Here is a 23942-nt window from a genome sequence, read left to right as displayed (position 1 = left end):
AACTTTAGGTTTCTAGAATTAACTACATTACTTAACAATGTTCACTTATAAGCAATGATATCTCTAATACTGATATATGATTTCATCTAACTCAACCATCTAGACTATATCGTCAATTATCTGGTCCGTGGACTTAATGTCGTGTCCACTACATATATATAAAACCTAACTAACTTAACTAGATGATATCATTATATGAAGGTATTTGTGTAAGACTGATTAACTAGATATCAATAGTATTATAAATTGATCACGAACACGTTTGCAGAGTGCCCGTACAATAGAATTGTGAATTTATAAACGGTGTTGATTGGCATCATGGGCTATCACTCGCATAATGATTAAGCAGGCTCAAAATTGTAAGCCTGCAGCTGGGCTTCTACAAGATAAGATGGTAAGATACGAGTCAGGATGTCTACTTGCGAAGGCATGTGGGATGATGCTATACCTTAACAGGCCCATAGGGAATACGGTGTGGTTTCTCGCTCACCTTTCGGAGACTATAAGTATCTGCAAGTACTAGCGTCCTTCAGTTTCGTTGGTATAATATGCATGTTGACTTCAGAGGTAGATGTGGTAAAAACCTAATGGAAGTGAACCAAAATGAAGTTATTATAAAGTTTATCCAATCATACAATCACAGCTGCAATTTGATATGTTAAGCGCGGGCTAGAACGCGGGCTAGAGGCCGGTCTTGACTTAGGGTTAAACGGTAGGGCAGATATGCCACGTGGGTGTAGCATAGCATGTACGTAGCTGTGCATGTGCCATGCTTGAAGTTCCAGCCGTCCGCGCAGTAACGGAGAAAAACGTCCAGTGTGCTTGCATTGAGCAGCGGCAGAAGGCCAAGTAAGCGTATATGTGAGCTTTGGGTTGTTCCTGGGCGTTGTGCAAGTGTGTCTCAATAGACGCGGCACCCTAGGGATAAATTTGTTATGCTTAGGACAACCTTCTCGATCTCAGGAGTTTCAAACAAGGTATACAAACACATATATATATGTATACCCCATCGCAGCACTCCTATCTTGTACATGGGGGGTGTCTAGATGCTTCTGCGCCGAAATCAATTTATATATACGTATGTATCGATCTATTCATAAGTAATTTCATTAAGCTGGATGGAAATTCAATAGGATAGACCTTCGGAACTCAGCATGGGTGTTGTTTCAGCGCTTCGACTCCACAACCGCATGCTACATGTAGGCAGAATTTCGGTTTGCATAAAGGCTAACCTCGATTATGTGTTAGATCCACGGATTTAGGCCTCACAGATCCCCTTCCCAGAGGTAAGGCCATATGCGCAGCCTGATTCATGGCTACTCTGCTCCAGAACAAATTTACATCAATGTCTTTACCCCTTACATCTCTCAGCTCTGGGATCAAGCCAATCGTGTCTGGTTGATTACCGCTTATTTAAGGTTCCAATAATCGATGTGGGGATGTGCACTTTATTCCCGGCCCTGCACACGAACGCAGTACATGTACCCAGCTAGATACATACATGTACAGACGTACATGAGTTCACGGATGCCTGTCTTCTCCCGTATCACATTGTTGGCTAAGCTACGCCACAGACTGAAAATTTTCATGCCCTGCATGTTTATCGTTCATCCAATATAATATATGTGGCCATCATCACAGAATATTTGGGGGAAAATAATAGCTACTTAGTAGCCAGAGGCGTTAGATGTCAAAGTCAGCGGTTGCGTTACAATTATTACTTATTTCAAGTTCATACATATATACATAAACTGACATAAACTGTAACATATATTTCTGGGGTGCGTCAGAACAACACGTTATGACCGAAATGCGGGAAAGACCATGTAGCCTTACCAACCTCTCTCTCCACACACACCCCCCCCCGTTTCTTTACTGATCTTATCGACTCCTTAATGTCGTGTACTAACCCCTTTCCCCCCTATCTATAATGAAAAGTAGCTCTAAGGGAGACTACTGACTATCAGAGGGTTTAAGAGGCTAAAAGTTAAAATCTCTTCGGCCAACTCCATCGACAGCGGCAGTTTCCGGCTGGCTTTACTAAATCATATGGAGATTCTGGAAACAAACGATAATGGCATAAATGTTTCTCCATAGGCGTATAATTTGAAAAAAAACCTTATGCTCTGATTGTATCATTTTGAACCTTTGCCTAGCATATACAAATAATCGAAAATATCCACTTTTCATAAATTCAAACTTGAGCATAATTAAACAATGTGGCCAACAAAATCTTTATCCGTCCCAAATTCACCGGCGACTCCGTAGACCTGTAGAAATAGCTACTATTCATCCCCTCCGCTTTGGACTGTTATTACGACGCGCGTTCTGATAACCACATCTTCTTGGGCTAAGCTCTTGACTGAAAGCTGTGTGGTGCACTTGGTCGCTATTGAGGGCCTGATGAGGTTCGGCATTCATTAGGACACTGAGGAGCCAACGAGTCCAGCAAATCCAAACATACTACTCACAGTTGAATACTGATAACTCGAGGTCTGGCCAGTGCTTTCAAATGTCATAGGCTCACGATATCCGGTACGATTTCCGGAGGACCAAGTGGTAGTTTCGTAACTTGATTCGACGCCTGGATCATCCCAGGAAGTTTGACGACTCTGTATCATGTGAGGAGCTATACCGTCAGATGAAGTTGAGAATCCCCTAGGTGCCTCATAGAACTCAGATCCCCTTGGCTGCGAAGAGTAAAGTGCATCCCCAGGGTTCAAATACTGTCGATCATAGCCTGTTGTCCCTGTGGAAAGAGCATTTGGATCTTGTTGGCCATGAAAGGGAGAAATCGCCTCGTATGAGTTGCTGGGGCCTGTACTAAAACATGGGATAGGGGAGGGCCTACGACTTCCCGCTGAGTCCGCAATTGTGTTTTGGGCGTAAAGATTGGGAGCACTGGAAACCCTCATTATGTGTGGGGGATAGACTGGCTCAGGCTGAGATACATATGGCGGATTCTGGTGAGCAGGAAACCCTTCAAAGCCCGTGAATTAGAACATGGCATAGAAGATGGCTTAAGTGTGAATCTTACCAGTTTCAGACTGCCGAGAAGAGTGACTGGCTGACTGTGACGCATCTGCGCAAACTGCAGTGGGAATCTCATGTTCAGTGGTGCTCTGAGTACGTCTGCGTCGGCCAGGAAGCTTTCCGTTGTACTGAGAAATGATGTTGGCCGCATTGTCAACTTGCTCTTGACTCAGTTGAATTGCCCATAGAGCTTCATAAGTATTCTTTCGGATACGATAGGATTCGTCTGGTTCGACAAGTCTGTGAGGGCATTGACGAGTCCGTCGTGATGTCGAATTATCCTGAGGAACTTCCTTCAGATGGCGAGTGTAGAGAGATTTTCTCGTGTACACTCGTTTGCATCTATCACATTGGAAGGGGGAAAACGTCATGTGGTTTTCAATGAGATGGAATCTATAGAAGAATGTTGATGAGAGGTAAATTCAAAAAGAAAAAGAAAAACAAAAAACAAAAACACGCAGATTGGGTTTCAAACAAACCTAATGTCGGAGGGAAGTTTGAATGATTGTCCACAGACTTTTCCCCGTTCCTGGAACCTACAAATAAACCCACCATCAGGACCTGCACGGGCAGGGGTGACAGTATGCTCGATTCCGGCCTTGGACTTCCTTGAGAAAGGTCGAGGACGATTGCCCATAAGACCTTGACCACTTGAGCTTCCACCGCGATCGGAAGGCCCACTGTCAGGATTGTCTGATTGGGGACTATTGCTTCGAACTGTTTCTGGAAAGTTTTGCTCCATAGTGCTTGATGATTCGGTCATTTCATCAGGGCTCGAGTGAGATGCGGGTGTACCACCGAGTGTTAAAGTATAAGACGTGTCTGTATTGGTATCGTTGCTAAAGTGAAGTCCTTGGAGTGAATTACTGCGATCACATTTTGAATGGTAGCGGTCGTGGGCTCCGGTGGAGTAAGTGTTATCATAACCCTTGAGCTGTTCCCATTTTTGGGGTTTCTGTTGATCCATTGTGGCTTCAGGGGAGGCGGAATCTGAAAAGGCGTGATCTATGTCTTCGATTTCAGATTGCAAACGGGTCTCCTTTTCGACATTATGACGGGAAGCTAGGTCAGGGTGCTCGACCGGAAGTATGTGCTCCCATGGTGGGTCTTGAGGGGCTGCTATTCATAAGATGCCCCATGGTTTAGACACAGATGTCGTGTTTATAGGGTGTTTTGACAAAACGTGATATGGAGACATGAGTGTATACATACAAGGCAACATTTGTCTGGATTGATCTCCCCTACCCCGGTTATCAGACATTGCTTTCTGAAAGAAGTTTTTTTAACTGATAAAAGATTTCCGGGAATATTTGAGGACTAGATTCTGGCGACCTAAGCGCTATATCTAGGTGAGTTAGTCCTTTCCCAACTGAAGATTTAGGGGGCATACTATTTCGGATTATTGTGTGCTTTTGTCACAGCGGCGACTGGCTTTCTGGCAAAACGGTAATTTTATTTTCGGAGTATATAAGGCGAAGGTTGTAACTATCTTCCTTTTTACCAGAAGACGAGAGTTCTCAAGGAGGATTTCATGGGAACGTTGGTGGGAATTTCGAATAAGGTATTGAAGATAGGATTCAAGAAAGCTTTTTAACATTACTTGACTCGGTTCAAGAACTACTTGAGCTCGAGGGCATTGCAGGGCTTCCATCACGGGGAGACTGCAGGTAGCAGAGCCTCAAAAGGTGTGCTTCTACGTTGATTGGCTCGTGGTCCCATGAAACGCTCGAACTTGCTAGTACCAGATACGCTCTAAATAATTAAATTTTTCCCCATGCGCGTCTGGGGCTGCGACTTGACCTAATTCGTCATTTTTTGATGCACAAGAGCCGCACTACATCCACTCTAGCGGCTAAAATTGCATTTGCTGGCGGCCGCCCAAAATCAAGCATTGTGGAGTGGACACTTGAAGCAGCAGATTGCATATATTCTTTGACGGACAAGTAGCTAGCTCGTAGATTTTAGACCTACCGGGTAGTCCTAGGCTTCAGGTAAAGTGGGGGGTAAAGAATGACTTCGGGATACGCATGGCCATATGGGTATTATTTTTTTAGGGCCAAAGAATTAACGATCATGATCATCAATGTTAAAAGAGTGCTTCCTATGCAGCACGTTGCGGACTGTTGTTGCCTTGCTCCCTAAAAAGTCACACGGGTTTCCGGGTACGTGCAGTCGATTTTTGTTAATAATTAAACTTATTTTCATAAATCCCAATGTATAATCTTCTCGAACTCGACGTTCCAAGGAAACCTACCCGAAACCGCAAAGTACCGTACATGGATTCATCATAATCGCTGGTTGATGGGTTCCGATGCCTTCGGTAACCCTATAAATAATACATTATAGTACAGCGGCTCTTGGTCGTCTTGGCAGTAACAGCCAGCTCCACGTATGTTCAGTTTGTACCTTTTCGCATAGTTACCAACACCGGCCGATCCAGATATCTAGACAAGCTCGCTACTTTTTACTTTTTGGGAGTTCCATAGTCTCGGAAGCTATCCGATGGCGTGACATGTGTGGCAATTGATTGCTGGGTGATGGTGTCTGTGGTAGTGGAACCGGTGGTGGTTTGTGGTGGTACATGCGGCTCAAAAATGTGGATATTTCTTTAATGCGCTTCCGGGACACTTCAGCGGTGCATTGCTGATGAATCCGATCCTAGCACCGCAGGAAATTTTAAAGGCTGACTGGATCCTCATCCTCCTCCTCGAGCCTCTCTTCTCCGATGTACATACCTACTCCAAATGTCACGACGCCTAATGGGCCGGCCGAGTTTCCGCGAAGTGAGGACGCAAAGATTATATCGTAGCCTTCTTTGAATGTAATTGCGGGCATTGGTCGACACACATGCATGTACTGCCTAAGGTTTATGTGTTGTGGTAAGACCATAAAAATCTGCCAAACAACAGTACATGCCAATGTTTGGACCTGAGGTACTTACCAGATTATCAGTACAGAAGTGGGCTTTCTATCAGTCGCTTAGGATATACTAACATGTAGTCCCGATATTGGATGAGTTGCATGCGTCACACACCGGAGGTTGCGCGCCAAGACCTAGCAACAGGGTTCTCACGGAGGAGGCAGGCTTCTCGAAATGGTCTTTTAATCGGTTGCCTACATCGTGACACCATCAACAAGATTGGGCGAGATAAAGTTTTGACCACGCGCAGCAAGTAGAGCACAGTAGGTAACTACATACCGGTAAACATAGTTTAGAGGCCGAATAAAATACTGCAATCACATTCTACAAGGTAGATACATACCGTATGTATTCATTCAACTCCCCGCGGAAGTGTATCTGGGTACATATGCCCAATTGCAAGAGAACCTGCAAAAGGGCAATGATCATAATATCAAAACCGACAGATATGACCCAACCAGTAGAGGCTGTTTGTAAATGAGTCATCGAGATCTTCGCATACGTGGACTCTCTGTGGAGTCATCTGGCTTTCATGTCTTTCAGCCTCATGAATCGATGTGATATTCTAGAGAAAAACCGGGAGCTAGGAACCGCATCATATAAATTACATAACTCTGATTCAATGACAACTATCATGTTGGAAGGATCATTACCGTCTGATGTGACTTTAGAAAGTACAGTCCACTGAAGGTTGCTTCATCAGAAGGAAAAAAAAGATAACCCCAGTAAAAATTCAGCCGTGGGCTATGTGACCACGATGGATCGTGTCTAACCTAAATTTATGATACGAATATCCGGATATCTAAGACAAGAGGCCATAACTATGGAGCCTTGTAGGTACACCGTACAGAGTAGCTAGTAGGCCAGCTGGAGGAAAAAGAAAAAGAGCATGACGGGGGTTGGTTATATCCGTCAACCGAAGACTTCAATGACAAGAACAAAAAAAGACAGCCCCAAACAGGGGTATCGTACCTATACTTTTTCCCATCATTCATCGTTATCAGAATGTCATTCAGTAATCAGAGTTCTGCGACGGGTTTGAAGTCGTCGTAGGGCTCGGTTACATACTAGCTACAAACGTGGTTATTGGATGATACCGGGATCGTCAAAACGAGGACCGGCCAGTAGCCGTTTTGGTTGATAGTTGAGGGCTTTACCTTAGCCGAAATCAACCACATGTGTATGAGTTTATATAGGCGAGTCCATCGGCGCACTATGGGCGTTTAATACCGGTATATCAATTTAAAATAAGATCCGGATCTTGTACTCCTCGAGACCTTAAAGGTTCTAGTATATATGCCAATCAAATCAGTGATACCGATGGAGGCAGCCCCGATCCGTTCATCCCGCCCTCCATCCGACTCTCCCCCTAGAACTAGGGCCAGGTATAAGCTCAACATATAATTGATCGTTGTCAATATTAGCGAGCGGGAAGCGTATTGAATATGTACACGGTGAAGTATGTACTTGCCTTAATATGCCCCTGGATTTGGTTGTCTTCCGAGGTTCTGAGGGCTTTCTTGCATGCAATATATCCGTTCAAGCTTTGACTAGTATGAGTACGTACTCCCAGTCCAGTATGATACAAGAGAATATAATAAACCCATGGCAAATATGACACTCCCCAGAGAAACAAGCCATGAACTATCGTCTTGATCGAGGTCAGTTCTAACAAGTATTGGGAAAAGCAGGTCGGAAGAGTTATGTACTAGATTGAAGTACTGTATATATGATCTCAGAGACTCTTGTGCATATATCTTAGCTGCCTGACTAAAAGTCAATGATATATATCATGGATCTATAGAAGGCTTTATCTTCAACACTGCCAATTATATGTGCTGGAATGATGGATAGTGTTCGGAATGGCGGCACGAGCACAAAAGCTATGATAATTTGACCATAAGTACTTCTCGGGTATATATCAGACCCATTGCCAAATACCTTTCGGAGTTCCGGTGTGAATGCACCCATGGATATTCAATTCTGAGCCGCTTGTTTAGGTTGCCTTATCCTTCCAGACCGCAGACCTTTATGGAGAGCATTACTCCAAATTGTGATTCTATGAGGCCTCGCTCCGGGAACTGCAATGAACAGGATTGGCAAATGTGGGATGAGATTGGCGTGTAACGGGTGAGATGTTTAGTGTTCCCCGCATTTTTCTCACAACATGGCATTCTGAAGGGTGTCACTCCCGGACGATGTTAATTTAAGCCTTTATCGTGGAACATAACACAGAAAAATGGAAGTATAGATGTAGCATACGTAACATCCTGACAGACCGCGGCTTTTAGTTTCTTGCCGTTGAAGTTCGGCATGCTTTTCAAGCTGAAAGTAGCTAGCCTGGAGTGTGGGGCCCGTAAAGGAAACACCCGTCCAGACCACGGGAGAAGCAGCGGGCAGTCCTAAACACTTGCAACGTTACACACATAAATCTCAGAGTGAAGACGCAAACACCACGTTGGCTGGGATAATTATGCTGCGTTCACCGGAGGTTGAGCAACATATTAACTCTCCCGGCACCACTACCGGTAATGGAAACACTCCCATAGCTATATAGTCACATGTATGCTATGTGATGAAGTAAGCATATTTGTCACCGCAGCTCTTGAAGACTTCAACCTCTTTACTCATTCCCTCTACAACTCTATCCCCACACATCCCTGTCATCCTCGAAGATTGCCCCCCTTCCCTCTTTTCAAGGGTGTGCGTGTGGCAGGTTTTGCAGACACAAGTCATTTCCTCAATGTCGTTCGAGATTCGCAAAGAATCTTTCACATCTAGATTTCCTGCGTCATTAGGTATCATAGTTCTATCATGTGTAGTTCAGGCTGGGTACCTACATAGCCACGGTGCGCATAGTCTTGTGTGTAGACACATATGTGGACACGGCACGTCAGAACCCCTCCTCTCTCGGCCGTTATACATATATATCAAGATCTACAGAGACTTTCGTCAATGAGTCTTCTCACTGATTCACGAACTAAGGAGCCTCCACAGACATCTATCCGAGAAGAACAAGGAACTTGAAAACGGCGGCAACATGGTTGTGTTCGTCCCTAACTCAATAGCAAAATGTATCAAAATGCACTTTATTTGATACAAACCTACTTTAGAACTGCTATAGTGTGGTAGATATGTAATGGAGTTGGTAAACCGAAATCAACCTTTGCCACGACCTTTTATGGCATTTATATTATGTCTCCGGCAGAATTCCGCATACGCCTAGGACAAAGACCACATCTTGAGAAATCAGATCTCAATAGTGATGATATTTCTCTGGGAAACGGAAGCAACCCATTAAGATTCAAGTTACTCGCGCGTTAATTCATTCCTGAGAGATTTTGTGAGGACGTTGCTACCAAGAATTCTCAGGACTTAATTAATGGGTGAGTATATGACGGGGTATAAGCGAAAAACGAATGTCTTTGGAAGAAGGCTACGGCTGCAACCAGCCTCTCATTCGGACGTATGGATGGAAAATATTTGAGCCTCGTTTTTCCCCAATACCATAGACAGCGAGGGGTACCTAGCTGTACTTTCTTCACCTGGTGTTATCGGAGCATAGATCTTCAGATATGCTTTAGGCAAAGTCGGGCCCTGGTAAATGGACCTTCTTCGTTGACCGCAGTCATTGTCCACTAATCAGGAAGTAAGTTTAATCACATGAGGGTGATACAATGATATAACTAGGATAAGACTTACCTGGAATTGATTGACAATTGTACTACGTGAACCTAGAATCGTCACCTTAGTCATGAAATATCACTCGTGCATCGCCCCACTTTAGTTTTTCTTTCTCCTTTTCGAATTTAGCTGTGACTGGCCGTTGAAAGAGATAGATACTTGGGCTAGTTATGTTACTGGTTAATCGGATTTTTTGATTTTATCAAGGTTAGCAAGACAAAAAAAGTCCTATAGATTTATTATGATTCTGCGCTCCTTGGGCTCTATTATAAGGCGACCCCCCATACAACCTAGTGAGAATCACAGGGGAGTGGTTAAAATACCAAAATACTAGTAACATATATAGTCACGCCTGATATATGGTGAAAAGTTGTAGTGGTCGCTCCGGTAGTTCATCTGCCTGCGTCCACCAGGTGTTCTGGGACTTTATGAGACAGTTTCCTGAATCAGAGAAAGCGAAATTTTGGTAATAATCTGACTATTTATTTTAATACTGGGTAAAAAGTCCTTGCTTTCCCACGAATTCCGCCTCAAAATAACCAACTTGAAAACGCCGTACGTTATAGACATAAAAGAAGGGGAGAGACCCACGAAATACATAAGTACATATGATCCGAAAAAACGAAAGAAAGTCGAAAGAAAGTAGAAAGTCGAAAGAAAGTCGAAAGTCGAAAGATGGGAAATGAAAACATGGAATAATGAGATGAAATACCACCAAACTTAATTAAACTTGAATCCAGCAAAAAACGGTCCAACACTGCCGAATCCATTACTGTGTATGACAACTCTTTGCGGAATGCTTCTATCGCCCAATGGCAATCCCTGACTGATGTTGGAAAAATCATTTTCTGTCATCTGAGGTCCTTCGTCCATAGGGTCCGTCATGTATGATGGTTCTCTATTACTGATTTCATTCTGCATCTGATATAACTCTGGCTCGAACTCTATCGGGCTATTGTTGTGACTCATAAAATTTAGAGATGGTTCATGTTGAGTGATAGTAATTTTTGGTACTTCCATAGCCCCCATACTTGATTCCTGCACGAAATTATTTGAAGGTATTGACGTAAAATAAATCGACGGCGCGCTTTTTCGGCGAGCGTGTAGCGGACTAAACTGGTTTTGATCGCCTTCCTGTTGCCAGCTTGGGCTCAGTTGGTGTCCATGTATTCGGCTGGAGTAATCTTGCGGGGTCTGTGGGCTCAAACCTTCGAGGGTAGAGTCTGAATCCTCCCGCAAAATGTGTGCTTGATGAAGACTCTCTGAGCGTGGTCGAACGGCCATAACGGCTAGTTCCACGTGCCCTGGCGCTACGTATTTTAAACCATCTCCTGAACCATCCATTTCGCTATCCGATGTGTTATCAGGACTTGAGCAGCCTCCCTCTGATTCTGAGCTGCTGCTCCCCTCCTGGTTGTTGAGGTTTTGTGCATTTACTTCTATATTCATGTTGTGAGCCCCTCAACTGGTCTTCTGTCCTATTACTCGAAAACAGTCAAGACCGTGAGGTAACTAACCATTGACTTCCTTTTCGTATTCATCAAATATGCGGATCATCTCCTGAGTACTCTTTGCTGACTCTATTTGCTGATCGCGACGAAACTCGGCACTTTGCTCGTATGTTGATACGGCCGTCTTGCATTTGGTTTTGCGCTGCTCGCAGTGAATAGCTCTCGTCTTCTCACGGCCAAAACCTTCGCCGCAGTTTGCGCACTTGAAAGGTTTGAGCCACCGCCAGACGTGCTCCCTGAAGATTTGGCGTACGTTAGCTAAAATACTAAAAAAAACAAGACCTCGGGGGTGGATATCATGTAGTTATGTGGAAAATGGGTAGAAAAGTTACACTTACTTTAGTTTGCGGGGGTTTGGGAAGGTCTTCTTTGCGCATTCTGCATGATCGGGGGTGTGTTTGTTCCGAGCATAATATGGGCAAGTGAATGATGATGTCCTATCTATTTTGGCCATTTTAGTGATATCGTCGTATTGATCAACACCGTCGAGCTGTCTTTTGGTCGGCCGGGAACTCAAAGCGGGTTGCTGCGAAGATGGGAATAGGTCTCGTGCTCGAGATTGGTAGGTGTCTCCACTTCCAATGCAATTGAATGTCGTTGCAGGTGGTGAAAATATAGTTGTCTCTGGACTTGTAACTTCTACTTTCGGCACAGGATTGATCCTCTCCATGTTCAGAGGAGGAGCCCATCGGTTAGTGGGAGGGGTTGGTGGGCCTCCCAAAAGGGCAGATCCCTCCATTGTTTTCTTCAACCCGATACCGCACCATCGCTGAAGGATATTCTGGAGATCGACTGCTAGGTGGTTTCTTGCGAGGCCCTTCTCAAACTCGCTGGGCTGGAGATGCTCCTTCAAGGCAATTTTCTCAAGGATGTCGTCGACAAGCTGGCAACGATTTCGGTCGCATCGTAGCTGAACAATGTTCAATGTCCAGTTCTGATTTTCAACAAATTCCTCAAGTTTATGTTTCTGGTAGAGCCATGGAGGTCGAGTAGCTTCGGAGAGCATACTGAAGTACGTGTTTTACGGAAAGGTGTTGAGAGTATTTTAGCTTAGAGAGATGGATAGATATTGAAGCACCGATTGACTTTGTTCTACTCGACCAACATTGAGTTAGTATTACTGTTATTTTCTCTCTCTCTCTCTCCTTGAATCTTGGAGGTGGCAAATATAAGGGTCATACTACTATTTAAGGTGGGTTGGGTTGGGGTGATATCCTTTAGTGAGATTGGTCCTGACCTGACTGTCTGTGTCGCCTCGCTAGATAGCTGCTAGTATGATATAGCTGTAGTGTATGTACGCTTGTTGCCTTGAAGCTTACTAGATCATCCGTCGCTGCAGCACTCGGTTGATTTAAGCTTTTGGAAATTGTTAGAAGGCCCCGAGGATTGGGCTGGGCAGACTTTATGTGCTGGGAGCCTAAACGCTAGTTGTGTCTACCTAGACATATTTCTTCGAAGCTATCGAGTTCGTATGTTGGGGTGTGTGTGTTCGTGTGTTCGCGAACAGTCATCGATTGGGTCATAGTGGTTGCCTTGTTCGTATCAACCGCCCGTTGCATGAATCATGATCACCAAAATTAAACCCATCGAACAAGGCTTGAACAAATGTACATATACACAGGACTCAGTTTATGTGAACATATGATCGGGCGAAGCATTAGATGTCTCAATCTAATTGCTCACGAGGCTATCGTCCAATTTGAGAGGGTTCAATGGGGCTGACGCTGTTGGCAATGGCTCATGAGTGGACGGGTTGTGGGGCTTGGACAACCCATCGCGGCTGCTTGACAACCACAGCCTCGTTAGTCTCCCCGTACGTACATACAGGTTCCACTCAGCCTCTCTGTGTTGGAGATCTTCGCGTGCACTGAGAGATTAATAAATAGAACCCACTATTAGCACGCTAGGCTGGCTGTACGGGCTGAGAAGAAGAAACTAGGAAGCCGTAGTTAGTTGACTAGCTAGCTAGGCTTGCAACGCATGATTTTGATGGAAGACGTGGGTGTTGGCTCAACCTAACAGACCAAGATCGTGTGTTTGAATTCGCGGTGAGAAGAATTCAACCCATGCATGTTAGGTCATAATCTCAGTGTATATATACATACCATGACGATGGCCGGACCCTAGTTTTATTAGGCGCTTCATGTGTACTGTCAAATTTTATGCGCGCTCAAGAAGACTCGTTACATGTATGTAACACAAAAAATAAACAAAAGAGAAACAAAAGCGAGTACGAAAAACATGACTGAAAAAAACGGTGAAAAAAGGGATACAATATTTATATTCAAGATTTGTGGAGGAGGAAAGTTTACATGAGAAAAAATTAATTTTTTCATTTCGAAGCGTGTTGCAACTAAGGATAACCCGTTAAGCAATATCAGTTTTGAATGCTTTCTCAGCGCGCGGTGGAGGGGGCATATCAACCTAGAAAAGAGCCAAGTTTTCGGCCAACCAAGTCACGATGGGGACGATAGTAAATTAATTGCCAACTTCGTAATGTGGGCCTCAGAATTGAGCCTTTGAGATGATGCACTGCGACGAAATACATCAGACTCAAGGTTAGAATTGAGTAGATCAAGAATGCATGGACTTACCTTCCGTTTGGTGGTGGGGATATGCTCTTCTTGCTGTTGTCGAGACCCGTATCATCGGGCCTAGTAGGCATAACAGGCAGTTTCGGGTTAGGATCGGTAGGGCTAGGATCGGGAGGTGGTAGACGGACTGGAGGTTGGGAAGGACGTTGTTTAGGCTCCAGTGGGGGAAGCCGTTCAGGCTCCGGGGAGGGATGCCGCTCAGGCTCCGGGGTAGCTGTTCCGCGAGCATTGGGCGTGGGAGGTGAAGGTGTTGGGCTCGCAACTTCGGCTTCGGAGATCTTATCTGAGGGCTCACGTAGCTCTAGAGACGGCGACTCCTTCTTATATTCGCCCTCAATCTCAACCTTATTATCCTCATCTCGGCGCCCTGACAATTTCTTCTGATCTTCCACAAGCTCTACCTCCCCAGCATCAGCCATCTCCATATCCCTAGGCTCCGACCCCGATTCTGATGGATGGCCTGGATGAGTGATCTTCTCGTGCGCCTTGAGTTCGCGCATCCTCTTGAAGCTTTTTGTACATGATCCAAGCCTACAGGCAAAGTCCTTTGCGGGTAAATGCGTGTGTTCATGGTCTCTATGATTGAAATATTGACGTTAGAACGCATACTTCCATTTCATAATCATCATATTTTACTAGCCAGAGTTATGTACTCACTTCAGCTTCGAAGGGTACTGGAAGCTTTTCCCACATCCTTCAAAGAGGCAAGGGTGAGCACCGGCGCGGGGCTGACCTGAGCGGTGGCCTGGGCCGCGGCCTCTACGCGAACGAAAGTTCCCATTAATCGAAACTGCCCCTCTTCCGGGCGATGGGCCTGGGCTGTTCGTATTCCTCTGATGAAGGAGGGGCCCACCATTATTGCCATTTACTGTAGTTCCTGTACCTCGGCCGGTGCTAACACTAGTGCTTGAGCTTGCTGCTGTGTATTGCGATTGCGAGGGCAATGTAGGCAGCGTCGTCGCAGGTGTCGTCGCAGGTGGACTATTATGCCTCTTGTACGGTGCCGGTGGCGGACGTCCAACATTTATATTGCTGCCGATGAGTGTGGGATTAAAAGGCTCGTCTATGGGCCTGGCCTCTCTCCAATTGTCCATTGGGTCGTTGTTCATGGGCCTCTTCAATCTCTCCTCCAAGATTTTGTTGAGCTCCGTTGTCGCAATTTCCTGGGCGCGTCCCTTATACTGTGGTTCGTGTGCCGCTAGAGGATGCTTATTTTTATAAGCTGTCTTGAGGGCACGGTAGAGCTGGGGGCAAGACCACGAAGTTGGCGGGTGAAACGCAAGACCTCCAGGGTTCAATTCTTTTTCTATGTCTGTGATAACTCCTTTACTCAACCAGAGATATTCGTGCTCGTCTCGTGCGGCCATTATGGTAAACCTAGATTCAGTCAACTCATGACGAGGCGCGAGGAGGGGGGGGGTGACTGGGTACGGGTGGGGGGGCATCAGACTCGAGGGAGGCTCAACCTCAAAAGGTGGAAGTAAGGGAAAAGCTTCGTTCTAGAGGGGACAAAGAGTAACTTGGGAAAGCATATAAGCACTTGATTGCCCTTGAATTACTGACAGGACGTATATACGTATACGTGGTCCACACCCGTTCGAACCGCGAAAGTGTAAATTGGTCGGTTCTGGATTCTACTTAATAACACTAGTACTTTAACTCTCTAGAAGTAGTGATGTACACGTGAGACGTAAACCGATTAAATTTTCTTTCTTTCTACCGTACCGCTGAAGATAATGCCAGACAAAAGACGCGGGGTGGAGGAGGAGTTGTCGAGCCTGGGAAGCTAGTTTAGCGATGCAGCTAAGCTACATGTAGTGGGGGGATCAGGAAATGTAGTTGGGTAAGGGTTGGCAGCTACATATCAAAAAGCAGTTGTTCTACATGCATACGTGTGTGACGCCAGGGTGCACTGGCAATACCGCCAAAACTCGAAAAATTGGCTATCTCCGTCCAGGGATTACCACTTGAGTGATTGGTTGAATGGCATCGATCTGCACCATAAGTTTCCCGTACAAGTAATTTTGATCTAGCCAATTTTTCGAGTTATGGCGGTATATACATGCAATATAAGAGATAGGACTGTCGGAAAATAAAATAAAAAGAAAAAACGAATTAGTATCAATATCGATTGACAGTACTTTGACGTTGCAATGTCTATATATATAATATATATATGATCAGTACTCCCCCTCGAGCCGTCCTTCTCTCCCTCACGAGCTTTCTTCAATAATGACTTTACTCTAGTACTATCAAAATAACGGGTAAAAAGAAAAGACTTGCAGGATTGGCTAACACGCAAATGACTTTCTAGGCTTTCAACCTGTCTTGCAACCCACGCGTACGCGGATCGATCGGGGTAGATACAGCTAGTGAGCTAACAAAGAGCCTCAATACCTATTGCGAGCGTACTTCATAACCCACACACCAGACACACACACACTATAACACCGTGCACCACCGGCACCACAACCACCACATCGCATACTAAACAAATAGAACAATACATGTAGTTTTCACCCATATTCAAGGTGGTTCAAGGCTTCAATCTTATATCTTCTGCATCTGGAGTACAGCAAGATACGTTTCGATCTATGAGACGCTGGCTGATCTTCATGAGCGATTATTATTCTCAATATTGTTCCAACCTGACCGTTCGTGTCATAAATCGACTCAGTGACCTGGAACGGATAGAGATCCCAAAATGTTCTTGGTGGCGTTGCAGTCAATATGCAATGACCTATCACAACGTTGGAGCCTCGTTTCCGAGCTCTCGTAAGCGGCCAATGATCACCCTCTGTACTCGCAGCAGGTAACAAGTACCCGAAAATGCACGTCCTAATCTGCAATTTCCATTGGAGTAGAAGTCAAAAATACACCAAAAACTTGCAGCTGCATATTCGGGTACTTCATGCCTGTCGCGAGTAAGTTTAACGCATTCGTTTAGTTCCGCACACGTCGAACATATTGCTTATGTCTTAATTGCTATTTGTTCTCTCTTTTTTTTTTTGACATTAATGCCGTCCTACAACTTCAAACCGGCTGCTCCGAGTGAGAGCCCATGCGGTACTGGCCATGGTGACATTAAGTAATTACTTACTATCTCCACCAATTCAAGTCGAAAGGGATAGGTTAATAGTGCATGTATGGTACCCATTCCAAACTTCTCCTGTCCGCGCTCAGTCATATTTTTTAATTCTGATCTCAACTGCTCTTGTACGACCTCATGCTCAATCTTCCCCGTTTTGCCGCCATCACAACTCTCGATCATGCGCATTGCGCAATTTCTCATGATCAGGTTCCTCCGTTCTATAGAAACAACAACGCATTACTCCTCTTAGCTAGCCAATGAAATCTGATAACAATGTTTTCAGGTAGAATATGTAAATGCATTAACGGACTAATTTTACATGGAACCGGCCGGCAGCGGCTTGATCCCGCACATCCCAAAAAGCATTAACCGAAGATTGAAATGTGGGTTACTAGCTCCGTTTCCCTGCTCAGTGAGATCCCTACTGACCGAGACTTGGGGTCCTCTACCACGTAAAATCTGACCCCCAAGTCTGCAGCCAAGAAATATTTGTATGTCAATCTCGCTCAGTAGGGATCTCGCTGAGCAGGGAAACGGAGTAGTTCCAGAGGAAATCGTAGGATCGATTACTGATTTGTAGATGTATGTCTGTGAAGTATGTGTAACTCGTTATTTTTTTTGGCGTTTCCGGACTGGACTGGGTTTGCATACCACCAAAATATGGTTGTTATGCACGATTTTCGCCCATATGCAGACCCAGTTCAGTCCGGAAACTCCAAAAAAATAACGAGTATGTAGGTAGGAATAATAGGATAAGCAGCCGATAGATGCTCGGTTTCGCCTAGGATAGAAATGTAGCCGCACGCAAGGAATTACGGGTTGACTTTCCAACTTGGAAAAAGGCTTGACAGTCGTTCATGATCACTGTTAATACTCTGCGAATACCAGCATTGTAACCCCGTCAACTAGTAGTATAAGTCTATCCCTTCGTCTGTTTTTAGGACTTGTGGCAATCTGTGGCACAAAATCCACAGACTAGTTGGAAGCGGCTGTCGGCGGTGCAGAATTGTCTCCACTCGTCACATAAATTCACAATCGAGTAGTGCTTTAAACAATCGTCGTTAGATTTTGGTTTATCACGACGCCGTTTGCACGCTAGCGCTAATAAGTTGTGATTCGCGGGAACAGACGAAGGGATGGCTCGAGAAGCCATGGAGGGGCAGGTGTCGTTTTTTAAAGAATCAACCAATGGAAGATCTACTACCATAACGGTGTTAGTGCCTAGGCGCCTAGGCTAACGGTGATATTTTCTCTGATTCCCATAAGGTTATCCGAAGTTGACACACCTACTCGTAGTTTTTTGACGTTTCCGGACGCGACCACTATTGCATGCCATACAAAAGATAGCCTTGGCGGGTTTTTTCTGTGTATATAATAGCAGTTGCGTCCGGAAACGCTGTGAAATTGCGAGTACATACAACAAGTACTTGTACCCCCATGGCTTCTCGCGCCATACATGTAGGTACTGTATGTAGGTACTGGCAGTCGGCCACGCCTGATTTATGGACCGTGGAGTTCAAGTACTGTAATAACGATAGCCTGGAATTACTCGCAAAGAACTATGTACAGTCGCATGCATCAAGTTCTCGCCGTTCACGATGCAACACCCGACCTCAATACTCGTTACTCAACTACAAGTGAAGATATTTAATATAGAATACATAGTAGAGTTAAATAGAATATAAAGAAAACGATTTTGAGACTACCATCTAGTATGGCCTCCATTGGCTTTGAGACATGCCTCAACCCTTAATGGCAATTTATCTAGCTTTGATTGAGACAATGCCCCCCCACTCCTCTTGTGCAGCGATAAAAGGGTTCATCATCACGATGAGGTCTTCTCTGTCTATAACTTCATTGCCTTTTTAGTGCACTCTTGAGCATTTCCCATGAATTCTCTATGGCATTGAAATCTGATCATCCAGTAGGCCAATCCTCCTCCTAACTGGACAGTTTGTATCTTTATTTATTTGTACAGTATTTCAGCCCATTTTATGGAGAATAACAACAGCTTGCCACTTGTCATATCTTGAAAATTTTGCAGAGTTCATGGTGGAGTGGTTATGGTTTGACTCACTGTCAAAAAACGGCGGGAACTTGTTGCATGCGACTGTACAAGGCTCTGGCATTAAGTGAGCAAACTAAATGGGGTGTTGACAGGTGAGGATCCGTTCACTCACTAAATGCCAGAGCCTTGTACATGTAAAGTCATTGGGCGCGATCAGCTATACCGGCCTACTGCTAGACCTACGTAACCTACATTTTATTTTTCCCGTTATTTTCATCACGCCCAATTATCCACATGCATACGTAAGCCTTTTCCAAGATCAAGGACACCGGTGGCTAAAACCACACAAATTAAAATCTGCACAATGGCGGGGTTTGGCCTGAGAAATCGGGTTTTATCCGGAATTATAGGATTTTCTGGCTGTACTAAACGCCCTTTTCCAAATTTCTAGGTCAAAATTTGAGTTCTTGGCTCTGCGCTGCTACAAGCATTTACAAGTCGATCTTCCAGGATCTGCTGCGATTTCACACCAAAGAAGCAACGGAATCGCTTCTAGCGGCGCAGAGCCAAGAACTCAAAATTTGACCTAGAAATTTGGAAAAGTGCCGTTGCCAAAACGCTCTAATAGAGCGTATTTACCAAGTGTCATTTCTGACAATTGGCACTTTAAAATTGACGGTTTCAAAGGGCAAAATTGACACTACCTCTCCACAAGGGCTAGCGGCGCAGAGAAGGTACGATTGGGGTAACTCTAAAGATCTAATGATTCCTCACGCTACCTATCTGTGATATACGCTGACGGGATATGCTGTATTTTGTATCCTTTTGACGCATTTCACAGCCTGGCAAGCAACACCGTCCAAAATTGACTTGCGGATGTCGCTTTAGAGAGTAACGAAGTGTCAATTATCAAAATTAACGGTTAGTAAATACGCTCTAATAAAAGCGCTAAATATTTAGGCCATTATATTAGTAGTCACGTTGGTGAGTTCTACTATATAAAATAACTCATGCTCTCCATCATTTAGGGTAGCCATGACATGACATGTAACTACATGACATATTACACAAGGCAATAGAACCCTTAGATACATTGTATATCCGGTATTCTAGCGGTAGAGTAGTTAAAGTAAATACATTTATAAATAACCTAAACTATGTACATGTATTCAAGTATCGAAGGGGGTTACTGGCTCTGAAGTGATTTTGGTTGAAATCTGCCAAGACCCCACACCACTATACAAAAATACAGGTATGGAAAACAAGTGGGAATATATAGAAAAACTATATCAAGGGCCAAAATTCTCATGGTGATAGTGTCAGAATAAAAGATTTAAAACAGTAGGTTTCAACCAACTTAAGCTTGATATGGAGCTTCCTACTGGCTAAATCATAAAGGAAATTCTGAAAAATATAATATACACCCTTTAGAACAGCTTTTGGGCGGATTGGTTGGTGGTTTGGGTTTGTTAGGTTTGGGCCCATAAGTCAAGTCTTCTCAGACCCGCGTTCATATATTGTACACGGCTTCACACTTCAAAATTCGTGGTGGAAGGGGGTGTTGGAAATGACCATTTCCGGGGTGATTGTTAAATCCGATGTATCAATCAGAGTACTAGGATGTGCGTACATACGTATATATCCATGTAATCTCGTAATGAGCAAATGCCAGGGCTAGGGCTGGGGAGATCTACGTATTTATACTCTGAATAGATGTAACCCTGCGTGACCAGACATATGTAGTGGTGTATCCTTCAATGCAATCGCCCGGCGTAGCAGAGCTCGACTCCAGGTTATACGTTATCGATTAACTAGCTAGCATCTTATCGGAATTACCACGGGCATCATGTATTCCACCCCTCACACTCATGAATATCACCGCGCACCGGCGCCAAGCCCTGCGTCATTTCCATTAACGCGTCTCCTCGAAAATGTCCGTATGCTACGCGTTCCTTACAACCTCACTCAAGCAACCCACATACACACGCAGATATTACACAAACGATGGCGACCACTCCTGCCCCGAACCACATCACCCTTCAAGAATTCGCCGAGGTTCTCTCTCGGTACCCCGCTACCATGAGCGCTCTCTCAAAGACAAATTCTGCGCCAAAGCTGGCCAAACCAGATGAATCGTCAGAACTGAGTTCTGAGGAGCTCGATCTTTGGAGGCTCAATACACTTCCCGAGGTTGTCAAGGCGAGAAGTAAGCCCTTTTTGATGAAAGGGGAACTCCAGAAGTTACTTGGTTGTAAAATGTTTGTCCCCACAGCTCCTCACCTCCATCCTCTCTATACAAAAGCTAAGAAGAATCCATAGGGCACGTGGGAAACGTCGTCAAGCCCTCCCAAAACTTATCTCTAGTAACGATCCCTCCACTGTGACCTCTGCGACCACTGCAGCATTCGATAACCTCCTCGGCGCACCGTCCCCACCCACTACCGCACATATCATCGCCTCGTTAAAGGACCTCACTGATCCCCTCAAAGGGGTCGGACCCGCCACAGCTTCTTACATCCTAGCCATTATGGCCCCAGATACGGTGCCAGCGTTCTCAGATGAAGCGTACCGCTGGATTTTATATTCTCCTGGTCGCGAGGGTTGGAATAAAAAAATCAAATATGACGCAAAAGAATATAGAACCTACGTGGAGGGAGTTAAGGCACTCGTGGAAAGACTCGGGGGCGATGTTACTGCAGGCGACGTCGAGAAAGTGGGATTTGTCCTGGGAAAAGAGGGCGCCGAGTTTCGCAGTATTCCCGGTCCGGTGGGGATCGCAGGTCTAAGTGGGGTGGATGCGCTCGATGCAGCATTGGGGCTGGAAGGTGGACATAAGACAACAACTCCGACTATTCCAGTTGCTCCGGCGGCCCCGGTTACGAAGTCAGCGGTAACGGGGAAAAGAAAGGCAGATGAAAATCCGGATTCTGAGGATGGTGCAGAGCCTGCTGAGCCTAGGCCAGCACAGAGGAGGAGGAGGGCGTCGGCACCAAAGAGAGGAAGAGGGCGGAAGATGGGCTGGGTTTTCACGGGGACTCATTAGAGGTGCTGTGCACTTCCCTGGGTTCAAGCCACTAAAAACATAATTTCTTTACACGTGCTCTTAATACTCTGTAAAAAAAGGATGTTGTAATCCTAGCTCATTCGTATTTTGACTAAATACTTTCGTTTTGATACGCTTGTCTTTAGAACCTATACAATACTGTAATTGTAAGTTGGAAGTACCTACATACATCATTGTACATCATACCTATAACTGCCGAGGTCAGATAAAAGCAACAATGTGGGGGAAGGTAGTGTACCATTGATTGATTGACTGGTTAATTCATGAAGTAACCGGATTACGCTTGATCAATCTTCCCGGATAATTTCATAAGACCTAGCCTTACAAAACACGAACGTACATGACACGTATTTAGTGAATCACCCAAGCACCTAATTACATATACCCAAGGTAGTGCACCATGTTTCTTAGCTCCACATATACATGTACGTATACATCCAAGATAATCTTCGTGACATAAGAGTACGGGAACTACATGAACATGTAGTACTCTGCAGTCAGTCCAATTTAGTTTTTATATTACGTATACGCCTTTATGCACATTGACTGAATTACATGTATTGGTCAAGAAAGCACGTAGATGGATGGGTTAGGTGTGGTTATAAAATAGTGTGTCAAACATATCATTTCCCACCAAATATTGCCAAGCCATACTAACTGGCAAAGCTACGAAAAATAAATATTGTGTCATGATGTTGAATGGCCTGTGTAGTACTAATATATAATGGGACGAGCTGTGTAGTTTGACTCTATCAATTGCTGGCTATGACGTTTGTTTAATTCCCCACCATGTCGCTAGAGCACTAGTGGCCATATATATATATCGGAGGGCACGTAAGTCTTTTGGTTGCGAGAAAAAATGCTGTTTTTTTTCTTTCTTTTTTTCCTTTCTGCAGAAGTATTCCGTATGATGGTTTTAGGCTGCGCTTGTACGTGCGCGTGAGGTTAAGCCTAGGCCTATATATGTATATGTAATTATACGGTTAATCAACTCATGCGCCTTAAGCACGAGATATCACTCACTCTGTTAGCGCTGTATCGATTATATTACATAAGATACATGTACTTGTTTATAGTGCACTGAATTCATGGAGTCTCGACAGTAACATATGGTAGAGAATGTCACCCAGTGTGTGTTACCATCAAGTATCGAACACCCATATCGAATATGTTACTACAAGAGGATGGCCAGTGGGTTTGTGGTAGATTGTGATTGTAGGGTTAGGTGTCTTCCTAGCTCACTTTGCCCTCCCTCCCTTAGATATTACTTCCAGTGCACTAAAAATTGTGTGGGCGAGTGTAGTCTAGGGTAGACAGCTACATGTAGTCTTGCATGAACACCGAGTGGGTTGAGTCCCCATGACCATCAGTAGGTCATGGGTTCAATCCCGGGGGTGGGAGTGTCTGTGGGGTGTATATTATATACCGGGAAAATGTAGCCCAATATATTGCAGTACTGTATTGGGCCGATACCCCCGCGAAGGGTATATGGCCACAGCATCACTTTTTGTAAATTTATTGCCCTTTTCTTTGGGGGGGGGGGGGGGGGTTAATTTTCTCGGAGCTTGTTGGGAGGGCCTGAGGGCCTAGTGGGGTATTGGGGTATGTGTGATATCGATCAGAGCTCTCTCTGGCCAGCCTACTATCGAATATGCTACTAGCTATCGGGATTCCGCTATAGATGTAGTTCCCTATCCTTACGTCCATATTATTAGATACCGAGAGCTGCCAACATGTACATATCAGTGTTGCTTTCCGGGAAGGTTAAGGTTAAAGGTATAGTATATGGTACGTACGTAGTACACGTCTCGCGGTCACGCAACATAAAGGACATGAGCTGGAACTTCCGCTAACTCAGTGTTCAGCTCGAAGGTCGCAACATATCTCAAGTCAACGACTGCTGAACATTACATGTTCGGTCTACCAATTTGATATCTCGGATCTCTTTCTGTATCGTACGGATTTGCGGGACAGATACTGCCCTCCTCCACCAAATCCTATTTGCTGTCTCGTATATTTGCCATCTCGTAGGGGTTG

The 23942-nt window shown here is 44.8% G+C and overlaps 6 protein-coding genes across 6 annotated transcripts; 1 reads left to right on the top strand and 5 right to left on the bottom strand.

Moving 5' to 3' along the window:
- Positions 1–2420: 2420 nt before the first annotated feature.
- Positions 2421–4294, bottom strand: H6S33_002012 (uncharacterized protein; the record flags this gene model as incomplete). The annotated part of the gene is made up of 4 exons (XM_044833354.1): positions 2421–2980; positions 3038–3426; positions 3513–4152; positions 4246–4294. The coding sequence occupies 4 exons, from the start codon at positions 4292–4294 to the stop codon at positions 2421–2423; spliced, it is 1638 nt and encodes a 545-aa protein (XP_044693155.1).
- A 1368-nt stretch (positions 4295–5662) lies between these two features.
- On the bottom strand, positions 5663–6242 carry H6S33_002011 (uncharacterized protein; the record flags this gene model as incomplete). Its single annotated transcript, XM_044833352.1, has 5 exons — positions 5663–5691; positions 5769–5893; positions 5946–5961; positions 6028–6147; positions 6233–6242. The coding sequence occupies 5 exons, from the start codon at positions 6240–6242 to the stop codon at positions 5663–5665; spliced, it is 300 nt and encodes a 99-aa protein (XP_044693154.1).
- An 879-nt stretch (positions 6243–7121) lies between these two features.
- H6S33_002010 (uncharacterized protein) lies at positions 7122–8268 on the bottom strand (the record flags this gene model as incomplete). Its single annotated transcript, XM_044833351.1, has 7 exons — positions 7122–7166; positions 7231–7328; positions 7421–7604; positions 7663–7723; positions 7777–7836; positions 7895–7936; positions 8216–8268. The coding sequence occupies 7 exons, from the start codon at positions 8266–8268 to the stop codon at positions 7122–7124; spliced, it is 543 nt and encodes a 180-aa protein (XP_044693153.1).
- Positions 8269–10357: 2089 nt separating this feature from the next.
- Positions 10358–12154, bottom strand: H6S33_002009 (uncharacterized protein; the record flags this gene model as incomplete). The annotated part of the gene is made up of 5 exons (XM_044833350.1): positions 10358–10589; positions 10750–10771; positions 10846–11076; positions 11155–11384; positions 11487–12154. The coding sequence occupies 5 exons, from the start codon at positions 12152–12154 to the stop codon at positions 10358–10360; spliced, it is 1383 nt and encodes a 460-aa protein (XP_044693152.1).
- Positions 12155–13604: 1450 nt separating this feature from the next.
- H6S33_002008 (uncharacterized protein) lies at positions 13605–15632 on the bottom strand (the record flags this gene model as incomplete). Its single annotated transcript, XM_044833349.1, has 10 exons — positions 13605–13680; positions 13743–14318; positions 14400–14416; positions 14476–14501; positions 14596–15119; positions 15193–15202; positions 15253–15261; positions 15319–15369; positions 15468–15520; positions 15604–15632. The coding sequence occupies 10 exons, from the start codon at positions 15630–15632 to the stop codon at positions 13605–13607; spliced, it is 1371 nt and encodes a 456-aa protein (XP_044693151.1).
- A 5213-nt stretch (positions 15633–20845) lies between these two features.
- On the top strand, positions 20846–21884 carry H6S33_002007 (uncharacterized protein; the record flags this gene model as incomplete). The annotated part of the gene is made up of 2 exons (XM_044833348.1): positions 20846–21099; positions 21161–21884. The coding sequence occupies 2 exons, from the start codon at positions 20846–20848 to the stop codon at positions 21882–21884; spliced, it is 978 nt and encodes a 325-aa protein (XP_044693150.1).
- Between the last annotated feature and the right edge of the window lie 2058 nt (positions 21885–23942).

The sequence above is a fragment of the Morchella sextelata genome (genome assembly GCF_020137385.1).
Source record: "Morchella sextelata strain SCLS chromosome Unknown scls_12, whole genome shotgun sequence".
Lineage (NCBI taxonomy): Eukaryota > Fungi > Ascomycota > Pezizomycetes > Pezizales > Morchellaceae > Morchella > Morchella sextelata.
The sequence above is the reverse complement of the archived record's forward strand: the minus strand, read 5'-3'. Positions and strand labels throughout refer to the sequence as shown.